This window comes from Pholcus phalangioides, unplaced genomic scaffold (assembly GCF_987345545.1).
Source record: "Pholcus phalangioides strain wild (caught in Gottingen) unplaced genomic scaffold, Ppha-v1.0 ptg000018l_1, whole genome shotgun sequence".
In the NCBI taxonomy this organism is placed as follows: domain Eukaryota; kingdom Metazoa; phylum Arthropoda; class Arachnida; order Araneae; family Pholcidae; genus Pholcus; species Pholcus phalangioides.
Genome location: NW_028301611.1, coordinates 4,473,189 through 4,488,266, shown reverse-complemented (window position 1 = coordinate 4,488,266; position 15,078 = coordinate 4,473,189). Strand labels below are relative to the sequence as shown.

The 15,078-nt window shown below is 32.8% G+C and overlaps 1 protein-coding gene across 4 annotated transcripts in view; it reads left to right on the top strand.

Annotated features, from left to right (window-relative positions):
• Cog1 (conserved oligomeric Golgi complex subunit 1) overlaps nucleotides 1-15,078 on the top strand; it is a 50,489-nt gene that overhangs the window by 15,650 nt on the left and 19,761 nt on the right. For 2 of the 4 annotated variants that reach the window (XM_089247603.1, XM_089247601.1), the window contains exons 10-19: nucleotides 302-316; nucleotides 523-559; nucleotides 729-821; nucleotides 4,456-4,515; nucleotides 4,667-4,729; nucleotides 6,126-6,207; nucleotides 6,319-6,424; nucleotides 7,184-7,279; nucleotides 11,342-11,427; nucleotides 13,075-13,233. In XM_089247603.1, coding sequence (XP_089103729.1) covers nucleotides 302-316; nucleotides 523-559; nucleotides 729-821; nucleotides 4,456-4,515; nucleotides 4,667-4,729; nucleotides 6,126-6,207; nucleotides 6,319-6,424; nucleotides 7,184-7,279; nucleotides 11,342-11,427; nucleotides 13,075-13,233 — 797 coding nt within the window. The remainder of the gene's footprint in view (nucleotides 1-301; nucleotides 317-522; nucleotides 560-728; nucleotides 822-4,455; nucleotides 4,516-4,666; nucleotides 4,730-6,125; nucleotides 6,208-6,318; nucleotides 6,425-7,183; nucleotides 7,280-11,341; nucleotides 11,428-13,074; nucleotides 13,234-15,078) is intronic. The other 2 variants (XM_089247604.1, XM_089247602.1) reach the window with 1 other exon arrangement.

Here is a 15,078-nt window from a genome sequence, read left to right as displayed (position 1 = left end):
GATTTTGTATGTATTAGAAAACAGAATTTGATAAAGAAAAAAAGGGAAGTCAACAGCTGAAAAAGAAAAGTTTTGGCCGAATCGTCTGGATTTGGAAAAGGTCCTACTGTATTCAGTTAAACTTGTTTATAAAAAACACATAGGAATATTAGACTTTTGTTGTCTTTGAAGCACTATACTTGTATTTGCAAAGTAAATGTAAATTACTTGGGTATATTGTTACATTGTAGAAACACTGAAATTAACTAATTTATATAGGAAAAAATAAGTTATATATTGAATAGAAACATTTTTTACATAGGCATTGAAGAAACGTGTAAGTATAAGCCTTAGACTCTTATAGGGGCTTATAAGGAACTCTTTTTTTTATGTTTTAGAAGTATGTTTACAAACCTTAAGGAAATAAAAAGTTTAAATTTTCATTTTGAAAACAAAATTATGTTGCTAATAAATTAATAGACATTCTCTCTTAATTTATGTTTCATTCTACCTTTTTTTGATCAAATTGGTTTTCTTTTCCAGAGTGTAGCTTTGAATGTTTTTAAGCCTGAAAAATCTGGTAGGTAACTATATTGAAAATTTTGCCATTTTAATTGTAGACCTCAGAATCCAATATATCATTTTTACTACAAGTTTAAAGGTTGCTACAATTATTTTACTCGGAATGTTTACATGATAAAATTCACATTTAAAGTATTATCACATGCAATGATTTATGTGTTTTTCAGCAAAAGTACAGGTATGTGAATTGATGGAAGTGATACAGAATACCCTTGAGTTGATTCATACTGTGTTTTATCCACTGTTCTCAGTCAGCAATGGTTCGTATTTTTTGATTATTCTCTGTTGTAGTTGAAATTTGATTGATAAATCGATTACAGGTCAACAAAATTTTAAATAAACCACATGAAGGGGGATTAAAATTTTCATTACCGAAATTCCCTGCTTTTATAATCCGCAACACCATCATACAACCTGCACTGGAAAATTTCTGGCACTGTAGTTATTTGTAATACCAGTAATGAATTCTTATCCTTCTGCTTTTCTTTTAAAAAATTACTTTTTAAGAATGAATTTTACAAATTTTTCTTTCTCATTCCAGCCTGTTTCAGTAACATAGCTGCAGATTATATGCAGTGGTCTACAATCTGCATTGAGAAATTCAGATGCTTTTCTAATGTATAATCTACAGGTTATACCTAAGAATGACAGTAACCTACTTGGTTTTGATCTTCAAAACAAGTGTTTCCAACGTAAATTTCTCATGGAACACTTGATGATAATGACACTTTTCCCACGGAACTCAAAAATTTTTGAATGCTTATTTTAAAAAAAAGTGTGTCACTCTACTGTCGTCTTAACAGCATCATAGCCCCAGGGTAAAATGAAAGAGGGGTTAAGCACTACCTCTTAATATACATATTTATTTCATAAATCATTGTGCCTGATCTTATCATGTAAGTCCCTTTGCAATTGAGGTGCCATCATGGCTTCCCTTAGAGGGGGCTGGTCTCCAGCCTGGTGGGTCTAGTGGCACCCGAGTGGCATAGTGGTAAGATGTTCATCTTCCACTGTGAAGGTTACCATCAAGGTTTATGGGTTTAAATCTGGGCATAGAACATTAGAAGCAAGTTCTTAACCAACCAAGCCTGGGGCGACCACCGATGGATGGGACCTTCATTTCTCACAAAACTTTCCACTGGTTGGAAATTGCCATATGGCGATATATGGCTGGAGTTGGTGTGCGGTAAAGTAGCCTGAGATGATTTCCATATATATATATTTTTTTTTTTTTCACACCATAAGTTTTTAATAGAAGTCCTCATGCCATGCCCAGGTGAGACTCATGTAAAGATGGCCCTGCGTATCTCATAAAATAGGTGTAGATTCTGGAATTCAAGAATCCTCACTTCCAGTGGACTAAGAATTTCCATAAATATATATATATGTGACAAACCATTGTAAAGGAATAAACTATTAAACATAATACTGGCAGCATTAAAGAAGTGAAAACCATTGTGAAGGTATATGCATGTCTGAAACGGATCGCTAGGGAACCACGGTAACCAAAGCCAAAAACTCAACAGTTTTGGCCCATTTCGGGTATTTGCCCAGCTCTGGCAAACTTTTAGAGTAGTCTATCATTCAATCCGGGCCCTGTTTGATATATATGGAAAATTTTGTGAAAATCCATCTACAATTGTAGATTTGTATAGAGAGCACATACACACACATAGAGACAGACAGAAAATCTATTTTATACACATAGATACGAAACATTATAGAACTGAAACCCCTGCTGCCGTCTATCAAATGAAACTGTTATAATCCTTTGATTGAAATTGATAACCGGTTTTTGATTAATGTGCCGATGAAAAAAGCAGTATGATATATAAATATTTTTAAGCAACAATGTTAAATGAATTTAATTTAGTTTGCCTCGGAATTTTGACAGTTGTTGTTTGTGAATTGCAAAATAATGGAGAGATAAAATGCACAAAAGCCCTCCTCGTTTTCTCAGAGTAGATTCTGGTCTAGATCTTTTTTATTCACAATTCTGGGACAAGCCAGGGATGGCTCTATGGGTTTTCTATGTCCATTATTTTACAATTCACAAATAATGAGAGTTAAATTCCAAGGCAAACTCAATAATTCATTCAATATTGTTGCTTAAAAGATATTTTGTAATATCATTAATATATTGTTTTTTCGCATATTTTAAGTTAGCTAATGGTGTTAGTATTTTTATATTCATAGATGGCAGCAGAAGCTCTGATGTAACTTTTTCATTTGTTATTTACATACTTATAATATGTGAGATAAAACATTGAAGTAGGGTTACCAGAAATTCCTAAACTTGGTCATGAGGATGCATGCACATGCATCTTGGGCTATGTTCCTTGCATATGTTTACAACAGATGGTGCCACTACACCAACAATCAATAACAATTGTTTCCCAACCAAAAAATAACCACTTTCAATATGTATACGTTTTTGCAACAGTGCTTTTCAACGAAGGTTATTAAGGTTACGTTATTAATAATCAGGCATAGAATGTTGTTTCTGAATTAAAGAAGAAAGATATTTCCTGATGTTTTAATAAATTACCCAAGGCTGTCTGAATGCTTGGGCCCAGTGCAGGGCTTTATTGGGTTCTATGATAAAAAAAATAAATGCTTCATTTCTCCAAGCAGAAATTCAAACAATTGACAAGGCCACATAATTATAGGGCTCTCCAATTAGAGCTTGCCCCCCCCCCCCCAGGAGGCAGATTTATGGTTTTACCTCCTGTTGGCTAAACATATTTTGCCACCCTTTGGGTTCTGCAACGCACCAGTTGGAAATCCATGTTCTATATATACTAGCAGTTCTATCTATATAGAACTAACTGCTTACAGCACCAGTTCTGAACAATTTTTAAAAATCAGAATTTTTCGAAATCATTCAAAAGAAGGTTAGCAATCAATTATTTGAACCCACACTTGTCGGTGATAAAATTTATTATATCAGCTGATTTTGGTGCTTGTAGACTGGTCATCCACTGGAAGCAGCAACACTAAGCAAGCAAAGCAGGTGAAAACAGCTAACTAGGGATGTCTCACATCGTCTACTGAGAACAACTATTACAGAGCTATTACTCAGTTGCAGACGAGAGTGTATCTTGATGAAATATTGAAAACTTGACTTTTGAGAAATAGATTAAGAAGACCTGTATTCATCAAGTTCATAATTAATGAGACATCTGGCACAAACTCTGAGAAGGTGTTCATGTTGTAAATAAATATATAATATTTTTAACCAATTATTACTTACGCACCACAATCCATGAATGACAATTATCAAATTTCAGCTTCCATGTGCACCTGGAAAAGAAAGAAAAACCAAAGGAGAAAAAAATCAGTGTGACCCAAAGGGAAGGGGCGAGGGGCAAGCAAACAACCACATTGCACCTGCTTAAAAACAGCGAGATGCATAAAATCCCAGTTTGGTGGGATTCATCGCTGGTCTTCTGCTGTCACTTGTCGATATCGTTTGCAATGAATGACGTTCTCTTACTTTCTGTGTGATACAATCAGTCTTGCAAGTACAGATGACTGTGGGTGCCTTGTTTATCGCTTCTATTTGCTTTCAGTGGATGACTAGCCTCAATATGTGATTTATTTATCTTTTTTTTTCTTTTTCCTTTTTTAATTGTAGTTTTCTCTGAAATTTTTTTGTTTGAGACAAACTATTTTATCATTACATCATGTTTTAGATTTACTCACTTCAATTTCTGTATGTCATAGACACATATGTATTAAGCAAGTTGCATTTAACTTGTATGCAAATAGACATGAATGAAAAACTTCTGCACACAGAAGTATTTTTATGAAAGCAAATATTGTGCATATTGCTGAATGATGTCCAGTGCAATATGCAGTGCTGAAAATAATTTTATAAATATTCCCTTGCAGGTATTAAGACAAATCTTCTTCAAAATACCATAGAGGATATGATAAAGAAAAATTCCGAAGGTAAATTTTGTTTTTTATTAAATTTATTATTTTATTTAATAATTATTTTTATTTTTTTGCAAATAAAAAATTTAACTTGTTTTTAAAGAAAAACTTGCTTTCCATGTTGTGAAAGCACCTTTTTTTAAATTTATTTATTGCATTTTTGCAGGGCCTATATCTCTGCTGAATCCCAACACCACCACTTTTCAATTCTTGGGTAAAGATGTCACTAGTAAGTTCACTTATTGGCATATATTTTAATTTTTAATAAATTTCAATATTTTTATTTCCTTATTTAACTGATAATTATTTTGTGGCGATCTTGGTTGTGGACACATGGAACAGCTTGCCATCTGTTGTCTTAAATTGCATCAAAATGTTATTTTTTAATTAAAAACAAATATGATATTCATGGGGGATAAAACTAAAGCTGTCCATCTTAGAGGATAAAACCATTATTACTTTTTAAGTACAATGATTCCTCGACTAACAAATGCCTTGGCTTACAAAGATTTTTTTTATGCTTTTCTGCCTCGGTTCATGAATATGGATTTGACTAACAAACATTTTAGTTGATATGAATGCACTACTAACATGAAACAGACGTGTCGTGAGCTGAACTTTTTTTGCCAATCAAAATTAAACCTAATGACTAACTGTAACTCGAACGAGATTTATTTATTTCCTTGTCAGAATCGCTATCCAGATACACCTCCCTTTCAAAAAGATTCTGATGCCATTTCATGGGAAATGAATGATTAAGCTAAGAGAAAATGCATTTAATAAAACTCAGACTTGAAGGGTTTCAGTGCATATTGTAAACCTCTTAAAAACCAAACTGAAGAGTCTAGACATTCTTAAGAAGTGATTTTTTTTTCATCTGCATGTGTGTGAAAGAGAAACAAGCTGACTATATCACATACCACACCACCTCACACACTTTTTCTTCATTACAGTTTAAAACCCAACTGCATAGTGTACATAAAATAAAAAGATGTTCAGTTTTTCATCCTCTTGCAAATTCCCCTTCATGCGAGTGTGAACTCAGCCTGTAGTCAGTATTTGTCCTTTTTTGCAGTGCTTTGGCCTTATTCATCATTATCGTTTTGTGAAAGTTACTTCAAAATTTTGCACAGTTCTTGGAGAAAATCAAATTAAATCCCATTTCGGCTCACAAATGTAATTCCAGAACGAATTATTTCTGTCAGTTGAGGTATTACTAGTATATTTTCTTCTAAATAACTTTTTTAGTTCTTTATGTATAAGTGTATTTGTCATCCATATTCAGAGTTAGAATTAGTTCCCTTTTTTCAGCCTCTTTTAGGCGATTTCTTGTTATGGGCTCTGAGTTAGTATTTATGAGAAAATATAAATATGTTTTTATATTTATATAATTTGTTCTGTTCAATAAAGCTAGAAAACTTTAGGCATTTATAGCCCATACTACCACATCATGTATAACTAAAATGACAATTAATCTTACTCACTTTACTAAGTGTGATAGCCCACATGTCAATAAGACATCCAGCTACTTTGCCAAAGCATAGAAGATGACAACATAAAAAGTCATGATTTTTTTCATACTCTAATTTATTTATCATAAATCTCATTTTAAAAATTGTTCTAAGCTTTCAGACCATCTATAAATGTTTCTTCAACTTGTCTTGAAGAAGAATACATTCAAAAAACTTGTCAAGAATGGATTCAAAGGTATCCTTTATTTTGAGAAGCTATCAATTCAATCTATTTGTTCATTTCATTTCTTTGGAAGTGAGATAATTTTTTGATTGTCTCATTTTAACTAGAAATTTTTTTTCATAGCATGAAGATTGATTTAGAGAAATATTTGTGTGAACTGCTAAATTATGTAACATCTGTCAAAGGTTTATCCCTGATTAAAGGAGCTGTTGCTGGTGTGTTCCACGAGGTAATATTTTGATATTTATAAGCCACTTTTCTTTTTATACAATGAAATGCTCTCATATAACGATACTCAAAGGACCAGAGAAGCATATTGCTGTAAAGTATTTATTGTTATAGATGAAATATGTTTGCACTATGAAAAAAGCATTGGGACCTGAGAGTTATATCGTTACACAGTGATACCTTGGCTAATAAAAATAATTCATTCCAGAATTATGTTCTTTTGCCAAAACGCAATTTTCTGTAGGTTTCTATAGAAAAACTAAATTTATTCCAGGCACTGCTCGAAATTGAAAGATATGCTTTCTTTCCCAAAACATAGGGAAGTGCTAAAAAAAGGCAAAAAAATCGGCTGATGTAATACTTTAATCGCCTTTATGAGCGATCTATGGAGTTGGTAAATTGAGCAATTCTAGTTCAAGCAACAACTGATGGTTTAAAATAGTTTTGATTGCACTAATATTCCGTGTTTGTACATCATTTCACTGAAATTGATTTTACCAGAAATGTAAGAGGAAAACTTTACAGTATACAGGTCATTTTTCTAGTTTTGTAGAGATTTTTTGTTTTTTTAGGACATAAATGCATTTTTCATGGAGCATTTTTAAACAGTTTTCATAAAATTCCTAGCTCTAGTTATGACTGTTAAGGCACCCCCTATTATATTATTCAATCTTTCACAAATTTAGTCATCCTGCTCAAGATATATGAATGAAATGTTTGTAATCTGTAACTCCCATACATTTTTCATTTATTTTTCCAGAATTCTCAATGGGATGAAATATGCAGTCACCTCTTTAAAAAACAGTTTTGCTTGTGGGAATGTTTTCTGAAAGATAATTTCATATCTAGAACAAAGGTATTATTATTTGAATCATTTATACAGGGTGGTAACTATCAACCGCCCAATAATTACATGCTTGATTCCTTGTGAAAAACTAATGTGGAAAAGTGGTGTCAGTTTTTTTGATCTGACCCATAATTAATGAGTTATAACACTTTAAAAATTGATGCCGTCACTTCAAAATCCTGCCAAATTCACTAATTGTACACCAAACATATAACTTGGCGTTTTTGGAAATGCTAAAAATATATTAACCCCCGCACAAAAATCCAGAAAAAAAAGAGCTATAAAAACATGTCTTTTTTTCCCTCACATTTTTCAGAAAAGAGGGGAAAAAACTTTTTTTACAAGTCAATCAGAATATCTTCTTTGCATCTCACAATGCAAGCTTTTCAGAGGTTATAGATAAGCATTAGTCATTTTCTTTTATTCTCCAGAAAATGATGCGTCTATTTTATTTCATTTATATTTTTTGGTTATAATTTCTAATTTGATGGCATTCAGCATAAAAAAACATTGTATTCTGAACTACCCTTAAAATTTTTTGAGAGGGATAAAGTTATTCTTCAAAATTATTCTTGCAAACAATACACTGGATCTAATAACTACCTTAAAACTAAACGTTTATAAGTAGGTTAAAATGTCCAAAGTTTAGGCCAGAAAAAAAAACATTCTCATGCTCCCAAAAGAAATTTTGATGTTGTTAGGGCTGCTGATTTCAAAACTGGTGATGGTTTCACCGAATCGGCTCTAGTTTTTGAGGTAATGCATAATATCAATATTTCAATATAGTCTGCAGCCACTAATTTTTATGTGGAGACAGTAACATGGAAATTTTTCTTTCAACTTTTTATTTACTTTCTTATTACTTTTATTCAATACATTATCTCATTTACATCACTACCAGACATTAGGGATATTTATGTATCGATACACTGAGTTTATTAATGATTTACATTTTGCAGTTTCAATGTGTTTTGTATGCTGCTTAAGGTATGAGCGAATCTAGAGCTTGCTGTAGGAAGGGGTGATTTTATAAAAAAAATATAATAATAAATAAATAAATAAAATAAGATGGTCACTGTGAATAGTGACCATACATCCTTCATTTTGTCTCGTATTTTCCAGAGTAGTCCCAATTTTTTCTGTTTTTTTTCCCCCATCCCAAATTTTTTTCCTATTTCTTAGCCGAACATTTCTTGAATTTGTTATTTAATCAAAACCAGGTAATACGGGTAATTTTCAATGCATTGATTGATGCAGTATTACCATATAAAAGTTCAGAAAATTTCATGAGTTCTCACAATATTCTTGGGAAGGGGGTGATAACATTGATCACTTCTCTTCCATAAATCCTCACCTGGCTTATGGTATTACCACTGGAATTCAGCTTCCACTTCAAAAAGGGGAGCCGATCTGATAAAAGCAATGTCAGATTCGGAATCAGTGCCCCAAAAGCACTCTAAAGTCATTGAAATTTGTTTTTAGAACAAAATCAGTATTGAGTATTGTAATCAATAGAAAAAATTCCGGAACCAAAAATCATTTTGAATAGGTCAACTCATAACATAATAAGTTAAATTAAAAGTTCTTGATTGAATCATTGTTGTTATTTTACAGTTTCCACCAGTCATACATTCGACAAGCTACCTTCGTTGAAGCCTTTTATGTGTAACAATTTCGACAAAAGTTCAAAAAAATCCAAAGAAATATTGCCATTTTATTGATCAACATGCAGTCTGATTAAAATAATTACATAAAATAATGATCACACAATAAACACGTACGCACTGTATGCCCCTTCCCTCAAAAAATTTTAATTAATATTGAAATTAAATAAATTGCCACATTTTGGCAAAAAAAGTGTTGATTTGGCTAAAAAAAATTTCAGACAGATCTCATTTGGCTAACACTTCACAAATCAGGTGATAAATTTGCTGACATAGAGGATGAAGCTAATACTTGAGAACAAGGTTATATAATATCGCACTACATGGAGAGAGAAAACGCTAATCATGAAGGAAAAAGGCTGACCTTGGCTTCTAATGGAATTGAATATTTCAGTTCATTTTCAAGACGTAACAACCAGCTGCTAGCGAAGAAATATACTTTTGTTCGGAGTTTGGCACATAACTGACTGTTAGGAAACTGACACGTCACAAAATTTCAAAGCCTTATAACTCACTTAATATTTGTCCGATCCAAAAGTGGAAACACTTTTCTATATTAGTTCTTCAAAAAGAATCACGTGTAATTATTGAGCGGTGGATAGTTACCACCCTGTGTATGGGGTCGTTCAAGTATTACGTAAGCAAATTTTTAGCCATTTTTGACCCCCTCTTTCCCCCCCCCTTGTCAGCAAAATTTCGTCATCAGCTCCGCCCCTCTGAATCCTAACTCATATTTTCATAAGGGGTAGCTGATGACGTAAGCATTATCCAAACTCCCCCCTTGTCATCAAAAGTCAGCAAATCGGAACCCCCCCCCCCCCCATCGATGATGACGTAATACTTGAACGGCTACTATGCTAAAAAATTGTATGTTTTGTAAAAATCGGTATAACCAGATTTTTTTTTACTTGAGTATGTTATATGTATGCTAATCAAAAAAAGACTTGGAATGATTTTATTATACAAAAACTACATTAGTCAGAGTCCAGCTGAATGTGATTTGTTTTGAAATGGTTCCTTATCAATTAATATATACTCAGCTGAGCATGTCAAGCTATCTTGGAAGATGTGCTGGAACTCCTCTTTCAACCCACTTTCAAAACACCTCTGTGTTCTCCAGAGCTATCGCAGCAGGGTTTCAATTTTTCAACACTTTTGTTCAACAAAACATCTTATATGCACTGCCGGATAGAGCAAGAATTAGTGGAAACTCAAGGGAGGATTGTGCCTCTGGTAACAAATTGTGGGGGGGGGGGGGGGGGAACGAAAGATACCATCTGGTTTTTTTCCCTCCCCTTAAAAAAATGTGTTAGTTTTGGTTTGCTACCCGTGCCAGACAACTAGAGATCAGGAGTATCTGGTGCCTTAAAGGCTGGATCATAGGAAGGAAAAATTTGATCTTATTCCTCTCTTTCTCTCTGTTTTCTCTTAGAGTATTTTATCTGGAAAAAAAATTTCAACATACAAAGGCTTTATTCGTTTTGCTTTTTTAATATTAAAAGCCTCACAGTTATGATTATTAAAACAGTGTAAACATTTTTGTAGGACTTGGTGAAAACTTAAAATTGTATATAAACAATCATCAAACAGATTTTTTAATTGTCTGCTTTAATTGAAAAATGTAAAATAATCTCCAGAAGACTCGACCATTCCCTTAAAATGAAACCTATTTTTGCTTCTACTAACAGCTTTAAATACAGCTTCTTTCCTCATATCATTGGTGAATGAAACAAACACCCCAGCTCTATTGTTTCCCTTAACTATCACTAGTTTTTTGTTCAATATCAAACTATCTTTGTCACTTTTAATCACATCCTCTTGTATAGGCCCCAGAGCCAACAATATTTTATAAATAAATAAAATAATGAATGTGGGATGCAAAATGAATATTTTGGTCTTGTTCATTCATTTCATTTCTGATCTCTATTATTCACTTAATTATTTTGGATCAATTCTTTTTATGATAGTGATAAATGAATTGGTTTAATCCAATTTTTATCCAACTTTTGACACACTCTGTTCCCTTGTATTAGTGATCATATACACACAACACCCCTCATAGCAATAACAATTGTATGTACTTTCATATAGGCATTGAAATTCTAATTTCTTCTAATTACTGATTTTCCTACTACACATCGGTATTTCCTGCTCAGCACAATGTCCCCCTGAGAGCCTTATCAGACACTTAGATTACCTTTGGCTCAGTCAGCTATTCTGTAATTAATTCCGTTATGCATACACACTAGAGTTAAATAATTGCACCTTTAAATGTTCATATATAAAAAAGTCATTTATCTGCTTTGATTAATGTTATGAAACTTACTGCTCTTAATTTTTGATTGAGGAAATTCTTTATGATTTTTTCTTTTTAGTATGTTAATATATCTTCGTTTTTACACATCAGGGTATTATCAGTAGTAAAGTTGAAGATGCTGTGAAGTCATTCAAAAAATCTGCTGACAAGACATACAATGACCTTTTGGATGGAAAGTAATTTTTTTTAATATTTACTTCACTTTGAATGTCCAAATCTTTTCTTTTTCTTCCCCCTATTTTAATGTTAAATACAAATTTTCTATGTTGTATCTAAGTTAGGGTTTTGGTCTATTTATGCTGGTATATATAATCTGTAATGATCTGTCCAATGAAGTTGTTTGGAATTAGTTTCAAACCACATCCATGTCTGAACCCAGACCTGTATACTTTTTATGCAAAACCATAATTATTTTTAAAAAATCAAGGAATTTTAATAAAAAACAAGGAGAAATTCACAGTTTGTGTGTGAATAATTTTATGTTAAGATGAAGTTTATTGCATCTTAATTTACTCTAATGTGTTCCACAATCTGCAACAATTTTTGTTGCGAAAGCAAGAAAAAGTGCAAGTATATCCCCCATAAGTGTCTTATTTGCAATACAATTCTCAAAGTATCAAAATATTTACAAAACCCTACTACCAAAGTATTGAACTGTGTCATTTGTGTGTTGATAGATATAGTCTTCTATGTATAGAGTGACACCTCAGCTAACAAAGATAATTCATTCTAGAATCACATTCGTAATCCAAAGTCTTCATAAGCCAAAACTTGATTTCCCATAGGTTTCTATACTGTATACATAAACGGATATAACATAGAAAATTGTTTTATCCGTTCCAAGTACCACCCAAAATTTAAAGATAAGTTTTATAAAACACTCAGAAAGCATTTTAAAAAGTCAAAAACTGATCAACGGCTGAATCTGAGTGAAGGCATAATATGAGAATTTACAGGAAAACAAGATTCAGATCTTTTTTATTTAGCACGATGTATACACCCCAGTCAGGTTCTTAATGGTTCATTTATGTGATGTGGTCAGTTTCATTCTCTGTCTCACATATGCAGGTGAGAAATATAAGCCCCTAAAATATCCAGACCATTTGATACAAAGCATCTTGTACTAAAAGAACATGTATCCTGACTCTTTCACTTTGATGTCAAGAACCTTACAATAGATATAGTCTTCTATGTATAGAGTGACACGTCAGCTAACAAAGATAATTCATTCCAGAATCACATTCGTAATCCAAAGTCTTCATAAGCCAAAACTTGATTTCCCATAGGTTTCTATACTGTATACATAAACGGATATAACATAGAAAATTGTTTTATCCGTTCCAAGTACCACCCAAAATTTAAAGATAAGTTTTATAAAACACTCAGAAAGCATTTTAAAAAGTCAAAAACTGATGCACAAACCATCTCCTTTTTAAATGTCTTCTCTTAACTTAATCTTGTAACTAATGTTACATGAAATGGTTCAAAAATCATTATGAAAGCAAAGTGGAGATATATCTGGAAAATGATTCAGAGCCAACATGCATTAATCTGGCTCGCATGATAAAGTCAGAGGCGATTTGCACAAAATTTCATCTACCAATGCAGCTGTGCTAGGTTAGCACATGCATCCACATCAACAAAAATGTTTTTAGCTGAGATATCACTGTATTTATAATAATAAACTCATTCCATTTCATCAAAAATTTTCTCATAAACAAATACCTTTTAGAAGCTTTTAGAAGTTTGTTATATTTTGACTCAAATGTCAATTGTTATACCTTATTTGTGTTCCAAGGTCTCATCCGCATTGTTATTTCTAGATTTCCCCACTACAAAGAAAGCATATCATCTTATATATGGATGGAGTCAGATTCTGATCTTGCTCCAAATCTTGGTTGGACGCCACACCACCAAAGACATATATGGGACAGTGGTACATTGGGAATGAAATCCTACAGTCTTATGCCAAGAATACAGAGGTCAGTAATTTCTTATACTTTTGAAGATAGAAATATTATTTTCATCCAATAACTGTGTAATGAGACATTGTTGTTCAAACATGAAGGGCTGAACTTTTTTCCACCCTTTGATGTATTTCATAAATGTGCTTTATGTATGATAATTATTTAATGAACAGTTCTAAATACTGTGAAACTCATGAAATACTCAAGAAACTGGGAAAAACATCATTATAATTGAGTAACCCTAATATATAGAATATATTATCACTGCAAAAAGTTCATCGGGACCAGAGAGTATCATCATTATATTGGCAGTGGTTCTCAAACTTATGTTTGTCACTCACAGCTCCTTGCCTAAGTCATGGTCCATCTGCTGCTCTCCAAAATAATTTAGTAGATATCTTCACTTATAAAAGAACCACTTCAAACCATAAATAAGCACACAAATCCAATGTCTGAAACAATTCAACAAACCACTTATGTCTCATTCCTGTATTTTTGTTTATTCTGACTTTTTATTCACTATTTGTCCTGTTTTTTTAATGATGCTTACTTGAAAATTAGTGTGATATTTACTAGATTGGGAATAAAGAAAGTTTTCATAATTAAAAAATTATTTAGTAATTATGGTTGCACAGAGAGAGAAAGATTCATCCCTCACATGTTTGTCAGATTCAGTTTTTTTTTCTTCTGTGCACTACATTTCAAATCAGTTTCCAATGGTCCTTCATTTCTCCTACCCAATGTTACTTTTTCAGCAATTTCATCAGCAACTGGGGATTTTTTTTAACTTAAAGCATCGTTTTTGGTGAAAATTACAGATGCCAGTAATTAAGCATATTTAAGATCCCATTTGCCTGTATTTTTCCTCAATGAAATAGGAGTCACCTAGTCATTTTAACGTTTCTTTTATAACAGTGTTTCTTAACCTTTTTCAGCTCATGGTCCCCAATAGATCACATTTTTTTTCTCGTGGCCCCCCTGTCCTATCCAGGGCCTCCTCTACCCTTATCCAAGAGTGAGATACTTTCTATTTTTTTATTATGAATATAAAATTTTAATAAATCAGATCAATCTCTGGAATCCTGGCTAGGCACGTATTCAAATGGTGGATTATCATCTCTCCCAGGAGTAAAATTATATGGTAAAAAACGGTCTGTGTAAAAAAACGGGACGATCCAACAAACCTGCATGATAAATCGACCCTCCCAACACACCAACCGTTGCTCTGGTGGCCCTCAATACTTAGCTAGAAGTAACAGATTACATATGAAAATCATAGTACCAGATCCCATATAGTGCAGTTCCCCTCCCTCCATTATAGATATGAAGACCCGGGTCATGCCCACATAGACCCAAGGGTTAAGATGCCCCTGGTTATATGGATGGATCTGATGGATTCTGAAAGTAGTGTAATACAACCATGTTTCTCTTTTAAAGCTTTTCTCTCCACAGCTCTCTGACTTTCTTCACCACCTGCCGTGGATCACCTTTCTTCTGATTTTCATCTGTGGCTCCCCTAGAATATCCCAGGACCACGGCTCCAGGTTGAGAACCACTGTTTTATAACATTCATTTTTGTTTATAACAGTCCTTCATTTCCCCGTCCTTCGGAAATTTATCAAAAATTATAATATTTGTTGAAATTGCATTTTTTAAAATTTTTTAGCTACAATTAGCAATATCCCGTATTTAGAATCACAATTTCCCTCAATAAGGTATAGTGAATTAAGGTATGAAGGTATAATTTTTATTTAAACCCATATGAATACTACTAATATCTCAATTGTTCAACAAGTGAATAATTTTTCACTCTTTTAGAATTAAGTTATCAAAATCTGCATGCAGACCATACGTTGAGAA